The 13,615-nt window shown below is 38.6% G+C and overlaps 1 protein-coding gene across 7 annotated transcripts; it reads right to left on the bottom strand.

The window, feature by feature from the left end:
* Positions 1-2,443: 2,443 nt before the first annotated feature.
* LOC5509303 (coiled-coil domain-containing protein 62) lies at positions 2,444-13,475 on the bottom strand. Of its 7 annotated transcripts, none has more exons than XM_032378258.2 (21): positions 13,145-13,475; positions 12,020-12,081; positions 11,399-11,620; positions 10,861-10,943; positions 10,507-10,573; positions 10,373-10,409; positions 10,012-10,057; positions 9,662-9,719; positions 9,188-9,250; positions 8,166-8,267; positions 8,014-8,091; positions 7,728-7,821; positions 7,424-7,479; positions 7,297-7,342; positions 7,122-7,210; positions 6,666-6,836; positions 6,321-6,354; positions 5,423-5,548; positions 4,653-5,005; positions 3,799-3,915; positions 2,444-3,435 (listed from the first exon to the last, which is right to left on the bottom strand). In XM_032378258.2, exons 1-21 carry the CDS (start codon positions 13,236-13,238, stop codon positions 3,343-3,345), a joined length of 2,091 nt encoding a protein of 696 aa, XP_032234149.1. In that variant the 5' UTR covers positions 13,239-13,475; the 3' UTR covers positions 2,444-3,342. The 7 variants fall into 7 exon arrangements, with proteins under 7 accessions (XP_032234149.1, XP_032234150.1, XP_032234151.1 ...); XM_032378259.2 differs by having other exon boundaries at positions 5,423-5,524; XM_032378260.2 differs by having other exon boundaries at positions 5,423-5,521.
* Positions 13,476-13,615: the final 140 nt, after the last annotated feature.

Genomic DNA, 13,615 nt, shown 5'->3' with positions numbered 1-13,615 from the left:
CAGGTAAATTAGGTAAAGCTGGATGAAAAGTGACTACAAAAGGTACACGATCATTCTTACCTTACTCTTAAAGAGGATAGTACTCAGGTTAGAGGTTGTGGTAAGTGTGGCGGTAAAAGGTGTAGGGTGTGTAACTTTCTTAAGACAGGGCGGGAGTTTCGTAGTACAATTACTAATAAGAAATATGTCATTAATTTTGACTTGGACTGTAACTCAGATTTTGTTGTTTATCTAATTACTTGCTCTATGTGTAGCAAGCAATACGTATGGTCTACTATCAATAGTTTTAGGAAGCGTTTTAATAATCATAAAAGTAGGTTAAATAAGCACCCTAGTTTACCGGTTAGTGAAAGAGTTAAGGATGACCTTATCTATCAACATTTTCATTGCGACAATCATTTAGGTCTTAATAATGTTATGGTACAACTTATAGATATCGCCCCATGACAGGTTCTCTAATAAGGTTCTGGATTCCGGATCCTAGTGTGTTGATTCCGGATTCCATGTGGGGTTTTTTCCCGTGGATTCTGGATTCCATTTTTTTTTTCAGGATTCTTGTAATCCGGATTCCAGCTTAAGTCTTGGATTCCGGATTCTAGTTTATGGATTCCAGATTCCAGTAGCATGGATTCCGGATTCCAAGTATTATTTTTTCATGGATTCCAGATTCCGGATTACCTGTCATGATTCGATAGATAAGTGTAACTCCGAGCCTCAGCTTAGGGAAAGGGAAGGCCAGTGGGCTTATCGGCTTAAGTTTATCTACCCGCGGGGTCTTAATAGTGATGACTTTTTTTGTAGTAGGAACCCACGTAGAGATGTGTAAATTCTTTTTATCCATAGCGCGCGCTATTCTAGAAAATGCGCGTTTTTGTCAGTTGTAATGTTTTTGCGTCTCGCGCCACTATTCTGATGTAAATAAGCATGTAACGATTCACCTTCTTCAGTCTGCCCTGAAGAAGTCTTATTAAAGACGAAAATTTGGCAGAGTCGATTTCCAGTTTTTGGTGTATTGTTGTTATATTTCAAGTATTGTTAACCATGTAAATATTGTAAATAGGTCGCTTACATTAAATAAAAAAAATCATTTCTGAATTATATTTTTGTTAAATATCTACACAGTGTCCTTATAGATGCAATTCTTTCAGTCCTTCTATAGCAAGTCATAGCTAAAGAGGGCATATGAAGGTGAATGAGGGCTAAGTGTAGGGACAGGTACGGGTGTACTTATATATACAATTTTTTCAGACCTTCTAAAGTAATCTGATATGGAGTACATATCTAAGCATCGAGCATAGCATATCACAGCTAAAGAGGGCATGTGAAGGTGAATGAGGGCTTACTGTAGGAGCAGGTGTACTTATAGATGTAATTCTTTAAGTCCTTTTAAAGCAGTCTGACATGTAGTACATATCTAAGCATCGAGCATCGCATGCATAAGAGCTGGAGGGGGTGGGAAAGGTAACCCCCTGTTTATAATCATGGGTTGGACTGCATTGTCTTTTAGTTTTATGAACAGGCACCACAGTTGATAAATATTAATATATAGATTTAGGCATTGCCTAAAAGCGGGGCTCCAAACCACCAAATCTTTGCTAATTTTCGCTTAATAATAAATATTATTAATTATATTAAATACTATTATATTTCTGCTTTTGACGACGCCAACGATTTCACAGATCACGCGACTAACTTGCTATGCCCCCTTCCCCCATATCTACATGACACATAACAAGTTTAGTTGTCATACGATGTTCCGGCGTCAGGGTAGTTTTATTGACGTCATCGACGACGTCACGTGACCATCTCATTGCACCCCACTTGAAACATACACCACACTTACCAAGTTTGTATACTTTTTTTTCTTTAAAATAAGCAATGAACCCTTCCCCAACTTTTCCACCTCCCTTCCAGTTGGTGCCGCACTCAATAGTTTTGAACTTGACCATCAGGCTATGTGTTGACATCTCTAATCTCAAAGCGTTTGTGCAGTGTAACGCAGGGACAATCCTAGCTTCAGATTCAACCACAGAGTTCCCAACGACAAAGCGCTTGTACAAAACTACACCCATCAGCTGCTGCTAACATAGGCAGGGTGTCATCACAGAGATGCACCGAGGCGGGACTCACTAAAGTTTCCTGGCACCAGAATGGGCTGACAAGAGAAAGTCAAGGGTAAGAGCAGTCTCGTACCCAGACGCCGCGCGAGGCATTTTGGGTTGGTTGAATAAGCGCACGATGCATGACGGTCAGAATTCGTGTGGATGTCCCCGCAACAGCAAATAACGACTGGGTATAAGTTTGGGGTAAGAGGCATCACCCTGAGGTGGAGAACCCGCGAGGCTGTCACCGACGCATTATATACCCTGTTTGTCCTGTTTAGTAAAGTTCTACTGTATATAAAAAGAGTCCCTAAAATCCAGTGAAGTTAAACAAACACGAGTAATTTATCAGGTTTATTGATCCCTGAATGCAACAGGGTTTTCCTGATTACTGTACCACATTTTTTACATCAGTTATTTTTTTATACTAATCAGTGTACAACTCAATAAATACTAAAAATTGATGGGTGTAGGACTTTCAATTTACTATCTACTTGTTAATCTATTTGTTTTTACAATCATTAAAAGGTTTTCATCTAACTATAATTAAAGCTATCGAGGTATAATAGGTGAGATCATGCAGAAGCGATTCTTAAAACTTTGCTGTTCCCTTCAACACGTATTAAATAGTAAGGAACTAGATAAAACCCCACACTAAATACATCTATGATTGCATGCGTTCGATGGTAAAACTGTCAATCAGCTAGATATTATTATACATCTCTAATTGTTACACAAACTTAAAATCATCCTTCAAGGAATATCCCAAATTAGGTCATCATACCAAATAAGGACATAATCCCAAATAAGGCAATTATCCCAAATAAGGACATAATCCCAAATTAGGTCATTATCCCAAATTAGGTCATTATCCCAAATAAGGTCATTATCCTAAATAAGGACATAATCCCAAATAAGGCAATTATCCCAAATAAGGGTATCATTTGCCTTATTTTGACACCCAAGTGGCCAACTTTTGATCACCAATAAAACCTTTGTATAAAAATAATATAAGTGTTTTGTCTTCTTTTGACTTTGTAAAAGATTCTGAAATGCTTCAAATATCAAATCTAATTGCATATAAAACAGAGCATAGAGACTCCAAGTTTTAGCTGCATCTCCCTGCTTTGGGAGATTCCATAGGGATTGTTGTAGGTGCAAGAAAGAATAGAAGGGTTAAAAAAACCCATGCTACAATCATGGCTGGTAAGCGATGGAATATCTGTGGAAGGTGCACCAGTTAGTTGGCGGAGCTAGTTAGGGCGTGGCTGGTGAGGGGGCTCTGGTGGTGCCTCTGCGGCGGAGTATATTGGTCATGTCCTGATCCAGGTTCCTTAGGGAAAGAGGACTCCTCATTAGAACACTGCACTTAGAACACAGCAGCATTTGTTGACTATCAAGTATTTGGCCATTGGGTGCAAATTCTGAATATGGACTCTTCTTAGCGTTTTGGGTTCTGGATTGTTATTGTCAAAACTGGGACAAAAAATATGCTGCTAACAACAGAACAACAATTTCATAATGACATCCCTCAACAGTTTCCCAAACCAGGTAATACCAAGTTACTAAAAGTTACTAGATTGGGAAAAAGTTAGTATCAATTTATCTTCAAAAAGAAAGGCACAAAAAGACATTAAGCATGTAATATTATATTAGCCAACTCCAGTTGGTTAGCAATAAGTTTACTGTTAAGCACCTGTGAGGCAGGGCTGGCGGTTATGGGGAGGCTGGAGGTCTGCTCGAGATTTTGAACCATTTGTCTGGATTCTGCAAGCAGTCGATGTAATTTACTAGTTGGGGAGGAATCATCTGCCTAACAAGAGAAAACAGCCGGGATGAGAAAAAGCTAAAGATATTTTTGATAGCCTTTGAAGTGCAGAATTAGTATCCTAGGCTTTCTGTTTTTCTATAAAAAAATAAATAATTTCACATTCAGTGCTTTTAAATTTGTAGAACAAGACATTATTCAGTAGAATGCATGTGAAATGCAAATAATGTTAAATTGGTTAAATAACCATAATTAAAAAAGATAACATTAAATTTTGTTAATTGAGCTCACATATGCTTTGAATTTTCCCTCAACCTCACATATTTTATATAAAAAACTGCATTCCTGTAACTTTCTAGGGTTTGTTGCCTAGCTTGTTTAGCAAATTAATAAATAAATAAAGGGATAACAACTCACACAGTATGTTTTAAACCTCTGGTCCATGGCCAGCATTTTGAGTGGGCGAGTTTCCTTACCCATTTAGCAGAACATTTTCTCTTTGGTAAATAGTCATAGCTCACAGTGGTACTCAATTTTCATTCATTTGAACAGATTTTCTAATCTAGTGGGACGATCCCCCCCCCCCTGTGCCTAAAACTCTGTCACTACTTAAAGACTGAAAGGAAGTTAGCTGTATGTGATGTGCAGGCAAATTAATCAAAATACAGATATATTAATTGTGTTTTTGTAAACCAAGAATATGATCCACCAAAAAACAGGTACTGGACTCTGCAGGCAATATACACAAAGATACAAGATTTGCAACCATTTATAATACTCACAGGTGCTTGTGATACTGCAGTCGTATATGGATTGTACCCATTAACAGGCCTGGTCATGCCTACACTGCTAGGATACTGCAGGTAACTTCCACTGGTGTCTGCTTCGGGACGGACGCCTCCCGACAATGACAGGCCGGCAATAGGTGGGTAGGTGTCTGACTTTGTAATTGGGCCATCATAGAAAGTCTGGGCACGAGAGCTTGGAAATGGTTCGCTGATAGAACTCATGGGGAACTGTCTGTCTGTCACTTGGGGTACATTCGGAATTGTATCTTGGGATATGCTTTCCAAGTCCTCGCCAAAGTCACTGCCAAGGGCGGCAAAGTTTGGTGCAGGTGTTTCCCCAGTTGGGCCTGGAACACAGAGTCAAAAGCATGACCTTGTTTGATCCTGAACTCATAGCAACAGTATTGAAAATTGGAATTCTCAACAGACGATGTAACACAATCTTTAATAAAGCTGTACTGTTATCAATCAGAGATTGTTAAAAAGCTGTATTATGCTGTAGACTGCTAGCCATCCCTTCTAGGCAGCTTTGGACCTTGCTTGTGCCTTCATGGCACTGCTGGGCCTTCAGCACTTCTCTGGTGCTTACAAACATTGGGTTTCACCGATGTTTGCCAAAGAAGGGGTGGCTAGCAGTCTATATTATGCTCTAGCTTAAAAATGTAATAGAAAGATATCATTATAAAAATCATGATTTTGTGATGTTAGTAGTGCATTAAAATCAGTTAGTTAATCAGTGCAGTGCCGACACATGCAGTCGTCACCTGTGAGGTAAGTATTGAAGTCGTCATCATAATCATTAGGCACACTTAGGTTTAAAAGTCGATCAGGCTTGTATGAAGATGGCGAATAGTCATCATTATCTGCTGAGTACATGCAAGAAAGGTTACCTAAAGGGATACACAATGAAAACAAAAGAGAACTTTAAATTTGTATTAATCTTGGCTTAAAGTTAGCAGCTAAACCAGAATTGTCCAAATGCCGACATGACGGAAAAACATGATGTGACGCTTCAAATAAGCCCACTTCACATCGAATAAGAGAATAATTTCTCTGAGACTTAGTAACTTATAGCAAACAAAATATCAAGTGCGACCTTTTTTTTAAATTGATGCTACTTTTTGTAAAGTGTCATTGAAATTTGAGCTTTTTGTCCCTGAACTGATACACAGGGCAATGATGATCAAGGAAAAATTATCTTAAAAAGCCAAAAACTGGTTATGTGCACTTCTGCCTCACGTTATCTGTGTTTTGAAAATCACTCTGTAATACAAGGAACCTATAGCCATTGTAAGAAATCTTTTTCCCTCTCTCTATCTGGAATTGCGCGTTTCCCAGGTTTTTCCGTCATGTCCCAAATGCCACAATAAAAAAACACTTTTAAATGGAGGTCTCTTGGTTTACAAGACAAAGACAAAGATTAGAATAATTATTAATGAACTGGTGGGTTGCATTAGCACATGGGATCACCAGCTATATTGTAAGTGTATGTGACAATAGTCTGATACAAAGCCAACCCCAAGCTTATGTTCTTTGCAACTAACAAAATGTAGCTAGTTACACAATAAAGCACCTAAAAATTGTACCTTATCAATGCAAAAGAAATATTGTAATTACATCAATTGAAACAAAGGAGGAATTTAAAAAAAATTGAACACTTACCATCAAAATCCAGTGATTTGGTAGAGACAACATCCTGAAAGAATAATTTTTGTAGATGACTGAGTAATAATTCAAACCAACTAATCCATGTACCATATCTTCAATGCTACCAACAATAACAAGTGCTCATACATTATCAATATCTATTGTCTATCTCAACCAACAAATATCAATATTATCATTAGCATCAATGCAACCATTAATTTATATATTGAAACATAATTTTTACTAACACAGCTGTCAGAAAGTTTCAACCTCATCATCATCACCATCTCCTTTATTAAATCTAGACAAAGTTAAAGAACAAAACCACAAGCCTATGAAAATCATAACACCATCACATACCTGGTTATCAAAGTCGGAATTTGGTGGATAACTTGTCTGGTCACCATAGTAACCATTCATGGGTTTGTCTTGGTAACCAGCATCAGCATCGCTGTCAGCTTTAAACATGTCATGGTTGTTTTGAAGCTGCATTTGCATATAAGAGATATCTCGCTGTTGTCTCTCACAAATCTAAAACAATTAAATGTTGCTTAGTGGCTGCTTTTTTCTCAAAAAGGATTGCGAAAGAATTTACCACATAATTGAGGATGATGTTCAATTGAGTATTGCAAAATCAAGTTTCATCAAGGTCAATCAGGACAATTAAAAATTTAGAGTTGTCACTAATAGGTACTCTTTAAAGTGGGAACATTTCATCATTATACAGAAAACTTACTTTGAATGGGTAAAATGCTTTAAAACAAAGTAAAAAAGATGAATAATTGGATAGACCAGCTGTAAACCCAATTATCTAACCTGTCTCAGACTTTGAAGCTCAGAATCTGTTCTTTCTTGCTTGGATTTCTGCAGGTCCAGTAACTGGTCCTTTCTTTTCTCTCTCTCGCCTTAAATAGATACAAAAAGGTACAAAATTAGAACAAAAATCTAGGCCAGCAAAATTAAATCTGTAGATAAAACAAATTTTACACACCAGATAAGAAAAGTTCTTTCTGTAAAGCTAACATTTCTTGCTTTGTCTGTGGAGAAAACAAAGAAAGGTTTGTGTGTTATTCGTAAGGGAACAATTTTGACAATAACTTTACAATTTGGAAACATACCTTTCCTAATTCTGATTGAATCTCATCTGCATCACTGAACTGTTTGCTGATATCTCCTAGAACATAAAACAGCATTGCAATAAATACCTCGCTTTTAACGAGTAAGATAACCAAGCCCATAAATTTTCAAAGATGAACCATCTGGAATTGTGGCAAGGGACAATGGAGGGATTGATTGTCATTCAAAGAGATGTGAATAATCTAACTTTAAATCAAATTAACACCTTCTCAAAGATATTTAACACTCTTAAACTCTCCCTCTAGGAAATGACAATAATAAACCCGAAACAGCATTCTAGTTTACCTCTCAGTTTTTCTATCTCATTTTTGTTGGCAAGGGCTTGATCTTTCCAGTGGTCTCTCTCATTCTTCAATGAGCTGTGTTCTTTCTTGAAGTCCTACAGATGTTACATATAATACAATTGCATAGTTTAAAGTATCATAATTTACTTTTGAGTATCTGCAGAATAGTTTTATGCATCACAGCTGTTTTACAGTGAAAGCATCCATGGGCACTAGTGACACTGAGGATATTAGGTTAACTGTCATTTGTACTGAATATTCTTGATTTGGGGAAAATCATACTTTACCTGACATAGAGCTTCTAGTCTCCTTATCTTCTGCTGCATCTCTCCTAATCTGACATTAGCTTCCATAATGTCATTGTCCTAAAAAGAAACATTTGCAATATGTCTTAGTTATATGTCATTAGCAGGTATACATAATTGTCATAAAAACCAACCTTTAATTTCAGTCTAGTTGAAAGTTCTTGCTCTTTAGCCTGTAGCTGACCTATGGTGTTTGAAAGTTCTCGCATGGTATTTGTTAAACTGTTATTTTTCTCCTGCAACATAAAAAGGCAACTAACATTGAAAAGAGATATATCAAGCAAGGCAATGTGCAAGTCAAATAGTTTTCTTAATACAGTAGCAGACAAAAAAACACATGCTGACTCCAGTACAAGCCATTTCTTTTGTGAATGGATATTTTTTTCCAAGGTTGAAAATATTTCACTTTTTTTTTTCAAGTGTTTAGTCTAGTAGCCTAAATCGTTCTTATCCTGTCCCCTCTCCATACCCCACAACCCCCCACCCTGTCCCCTCTCCATACCCCACAACCCCCCACCCTGTCCCCTCTCCATACCCCACCACCCCCCACCCTGTCCCCTCTCCATACCCCACCACCCCCCACCCTGTCCCCTCTCCATACCCCACCACCCCTCACCCTGTCCCCTCTCCATACCCCACCACCCCCACCCTGTCCCCTCTCCATACCCCACCACCCCCCACCCTGTCCCCTCTCCATACCCCACCCCTCCTCACCCTGTCCCCTCTCCATACCCCACCCCCCCTCACCCTGTCCCCTCTCCATTCTCCACCACCCCCCACCCTGTCCCCTCTCCATACCCCACCACCCCCACCCTGTCCCCTCTCCATACCCCACCACCCCCCACCCTGTCCCCTCTCCATACCCCACCCTTCCTCACCCTGTCCCCTCTCCATACCCCACCCTTCCTCACCCTGTCCCCTCTCCATACCCCACCCCCCCTCACCCTGTCCCCTCTCCATTCTCCACCACCCCCCACCCTGTCCCCTCTCCATACCCCACCACCCCCACCCTGTCCCCTCTCCATACCCCACCACCCCCCACCCTGTCCCCTCTCCATACCCCACCCCCCCTCACCCTGTCCCCTCTCCATTCTCCACCCCCTGCCTCCCACACTTGCTCTCTTGACCCACTTTACAACATGTGCAGTGCTAGTACCTCCAGATCCTGGACTTGGTGCAGTGATGTGTTTGCCTGCTCAGAGAATTGGTGCAACTGAACCTAGACGTGCAGTGTACAGTAGGGATGTTATCTTAGAATTATATGCGACATGAGTTTTACAGATTTCATGGTATACCGTGACACTTACCGTGACCATTAAGACCCCTTGTCAGCCACGCCTTTGTTAATGTATGCTTATTACATTGGAAAGCGAGTATTGTGCAAAAATCTCAAAATAACCAAAAACAAAGTTTAATACTTTATTTACCAAAGTCAAAAAATATATTGCATTTGCCCCAAATTAGCCTAGGAATTAGATGCTTTTTCACACTTGATACTTTGCTAGGATGACAAAATGGCGGCTGTCAGAGAGAGGGTTATTCAAACAAAAAATGTAAGCTCCTTTGTAGAAAAAAAAATTGTGCAAATAAGCTGGGCTAATTGTTTAGTGTTTTTTTATGAGTATGGTACCTGTGCTTCTTCCAGCTCCTTGATTTTACTTTGCTCTTCAGACTCAGCAGCTTTTAACCTAAAAGCAATCAAAATCCTTCTATCAAACTCCAAATTAGCAAAGGGAAAATCTAGTAAAAGAATGAAAAACAAGGCACTAAATGTATCTTTTGAGGGAGAGGATTACATATTTTAAGAAAGAGCTGACAGACAAAAATACACATAATTTTTTTGTTCTTTAGAAGGCAGAAGTGGCAAGAGAGAAATGAACACAGATGTAGAATTTATCATATGCTGGCCAAAACAGGAAATCTTTTTTCATAGAAAACCTTTCACTACATACTAGAAAATAAAACGAAAGTAAAACCAACCTGCTATGAAGAGATTTGACTTGTTCTGCTTTTCCTTTCAGTTCACCTATGAAAAAGGGTTATTATCAATGACAATACTCTGTCGGAGGCATGGTTAACCCAGTGTCAACCTTTCAACAAGCTTTATTTCAGTAAACAGCATGTGTTTGTAGCAACTCAAAAACCCTTGTTATGTAATGCTTTTATCTCTGATTTGCATGTTCAAGTCTCAAATTAAAAAGTTCTAAAATTGTAATCCTGCTGAGCCAGCAACCCTGGTTGTTTGTGCCAGGGATGCTCATGGGACTTGTATGTATCGTATGTATGTATCTTAATTAAGCATATCCAGTCAAAACAGATCAAAAAAGATTATTCAACTTACTTTCCAGTCTCGAACATCTTTTTTCCAGTGAGAAAACCTGCAAAATAAGAAAAATTACATGTACCATGCATTTTGAAATATTAGATAAAAAATGACACAAGAATTACAAAAGATTAAAAAGTAAGTGAAGTTACCCGTTGCCTGTCATCTTCCCACGCCACTATCTGTTTCTGATGTGCTTGAACCATGTCATTCAATTCCCTGTGAACCACAAGAACTAGATGAGGACAGAACAACAAGCCTGATCAACCGCATGGAATCCAGTGATACTTCAATACAATTTCCTTTTTTAATTATCCTCTTAATAACAGAGAAAATTTCCCTTGATTTGTAAAACATATCATCGCTTCTTTTTTTATTAAAATGCAAACTTGAAATATTAGCTAGGGGGCTAAATTTGAAATAATAGCCATTTGATCACAGTAGGCAGTGCCATGTCAAGCTAACAAGAACGCCATAAAAGAGGCTTATAGATATCTTTTCTTTACCTGTCTCTGTCTTTAAGTTCTCCAATTAACAGTTGCAGTTCTCTTCTTTGTCTTTGAACAGTGTCATTGTCCCCATCAACAACCTAAAATAAAAAAATAAAAACTTTTGGTTGTATGGATAACCAACAACTACTTTTTTCTAGAAAAAGAGGAAAGTGAAGAAGTTTTTTTTTCTTTTTTTAGATAAACTGTGCAAGCTGCAATGTTTAACTTTAAATGTGACTTTCTGGTTCACTAGACTTACATGAGGTCCTGGTTGATAAGATTTGTCTGACTCACTAGTCTACCAGACTAACATGCCTTACAAATCTTTGGATTCAAGTGGCTTACTGTTTCATTGGACTCACATGAATAACTGGTTTGTAAGTAATTTTTCAGATCCCCTTCAATATCTTACCTCTCCCATCAGGGCATTTTATAAACACTCCATTACTGGTTCATTAGGCTCATGTTGGCTTACTTGTTTGAAAGACTCAAACAGGCTTTTAGTCATAGAGCTCCCCTATTGCACTGAACTGGAATAGGCATATTATTGTACCTGCTTTGAGGGAGATAAAGGCGAAGAGTTAAGGATTCTTGAAGGACTGCCTCCCCGTCGGCTAGGACTGCTTGATCTTCCCAAAATAGGGCTAGTGCTTCTGACAGGTGATTTACTACGGCTAGCTCTTAGCGTAGCCATGGACGTCGGGGGATAATAGCTGCTGCTGGTTGTTCGTGGCTTAAATGTGGAAGATGCTACTGTTGTAGATAGTGATGTTGGCTGATAAATAAAAATCATGTAAATTAGTGCTGATTTTGATTGTTGGGAGGGTAGTATAACTGAAATGGTTGTAATGTGGGTGGCACAGTGATAATCGTGATTTCCAATATGGTAGTGGATGATGGTAGTAATAATCATGATGGTGGTCATTGGTAGTGGTGATTATGGTGATGTTAGGATTGAGATGATGATACTGGTGGTAACGCTGAACCCTAAAAAATAACAGCAATGATAATAACAGAAATGATGATGATGGCAGTGATGATGGTAATTTATGGTATTGTGTTATGATATCATTATCATAACACAATACCATAAATTACCATCATGACAATGGCAAAGGGAATAATAAAAAGAATAGACAAATAAGAAATAGAATAGAAAAACACCAAGACATACCTTAAACTTTGGGGTGCTATGGTATGGGTTTGTGTGGCTGTATGGTATTCCTGGTGATACGCCTGAGGAAAAGAGAACAGGGGAAATGTAAGTGAATTGCATATTCCTGTGGAGGAAAGATAGTGTAGCCTTGAAATTCATGCCAATAAAGGTTGCTTAAAGCCCCAAAAAAGTATAACAAAGATATGTGATGTGCAAATGTTTGCTTTTAACTTCTGGTTTTGGACATTTTTTAAACGATAAATGATTTTTTTGGGATGTAAGATTCTTGTGGGACCTTCGATTGGCATTCACAAGAAATGTGCGCAGTAGCAATAATGGCTACCTTGCAATCACTTTCTTTCAGAATTTCTTTTCATTGTCAACTATGCATACAAACATTGAGATCTGGGGGGACGCTGGGTTTTGGGGTAATGGCCTTTTTTGTACAAGATTGTGGTAAAAGAGCAAAAAACATGTGGTGATGCAGTATTTCAAAAGAGACGCGGTATTTGCTTTTTGAAGGGCAGTATTGTGGTAAAAAATTTAAATGTTGCAGTGCCTGTCATCAGCTACTATGCTCATTTTGAACATGCCCAAACTCAATGATCTTGACAATAGTTCCAACAATCAATAACAATCAACTTATACCAAGATCATTTGAAAGGGCTTTTTATAGTATTCTTGCTTGATTATTTACTTTTATTATTTTGGGCCTAAATGGGGGTTAATGATTAAAATTAATTGAAAAAGAGCTCTATAGGGAACCAATGCATGGTTGTTAATATTGGAAAATAATTGTCGGGTATTAAAAGTGATTGATAGCTTGTCAAATATCACTCTGCTGGTATCATCTTCCACTTTTCATCGCACCATCAGATAAGCTGGTTCGAGCACTCGAAAGTTTAGAGCAAAAACTTCTTAAATCTTTAATGAAGATACCACAATCGCTAAGATCAAAGAACACACATGGGGAAAATTAATACGTAAACACTGTATTGAGAAGAAAAATGTCACAACATTTAGAATAATATATACGTTTATTATTATTGAGCCGTCTGTCTTGCGGCGTTGATTTGGGCAATTAGGGACTCATTCATGTGTTGTAAACCACACAGTATGAAGGTTTATGGACCTAGATATTACCTTTACTATGCTCCATTGGTAGTTGAACCCTTTTTCGTCCTCCTAGATCATGATTATATCCCTTGTTTGGCAAACCGCTTGTGAATCGATCCATTTTCAAAGTTCACACGTAAACTTCGTCCCTTCGATCAGAGTGCCACGCGATATTTTCGCTTCAAATCCCTCTACAGAGCTTGCCCAGATTAATCGGACATCGGAAACCCAGCTGAGATGAGGACAGGATTAGTATTTCACCGAACTTCAACGCATGAGATATGATAAACGGAACGGGAACTAGTCGCAAGTTCGTTACTACAGACGCCGAATGGCGCGCGCGCGTGAAAGACGCCTTCTAATGCGCATGCGCATATTTATATGCACTGCTGTGCGGACCGCTAGGCCACCACCCCATATGTGGAAGACTTTCCCGCTAAATCCTCAGCAATTAGCAAAACTGCTTAGCTTAACGACCATAAACTGTTAAAATAGTAG

This window comes from Nematostella vectensis, chromosome 4, assembly GCF_932526225.1.
Source record: "Nematostella vectensis chromosome 4, jaNemVect1.1, whole genome shotgun sequence".
NCBI lineage: Eukaryota > Metazoa > Cnidaria > Anthozoa > Actiniaria > Edwardsiidae > Nematostella > Nematostella vectensis.
This window is presented reverse-complemented; position numbering and strand designations above follow the sequence as displayed.

Coding starts and splice junctions, on each gene's coding strand:
- LOC5509303 (XM_032378258.2), bottom strand. CDS start 13,238: ATGGATCGATTCACAAGCGGTTTGCCAAACAAGGGATATAATCATGAT. Junction 10,574..10,860: donor GAACTTAAAGACAGAGACAG/GTAAAGAAAAGA, acceptor TGTGGTTCACAG/GGAATTGAATGACATGGTTC. Junction 8,268..9,187: donor ACCAAGTCCAGGATCTGGAG/GTACTAGCACTG, acceptor TTTATGTTGCAG/GAGAAAAATAACAGTTTAAC.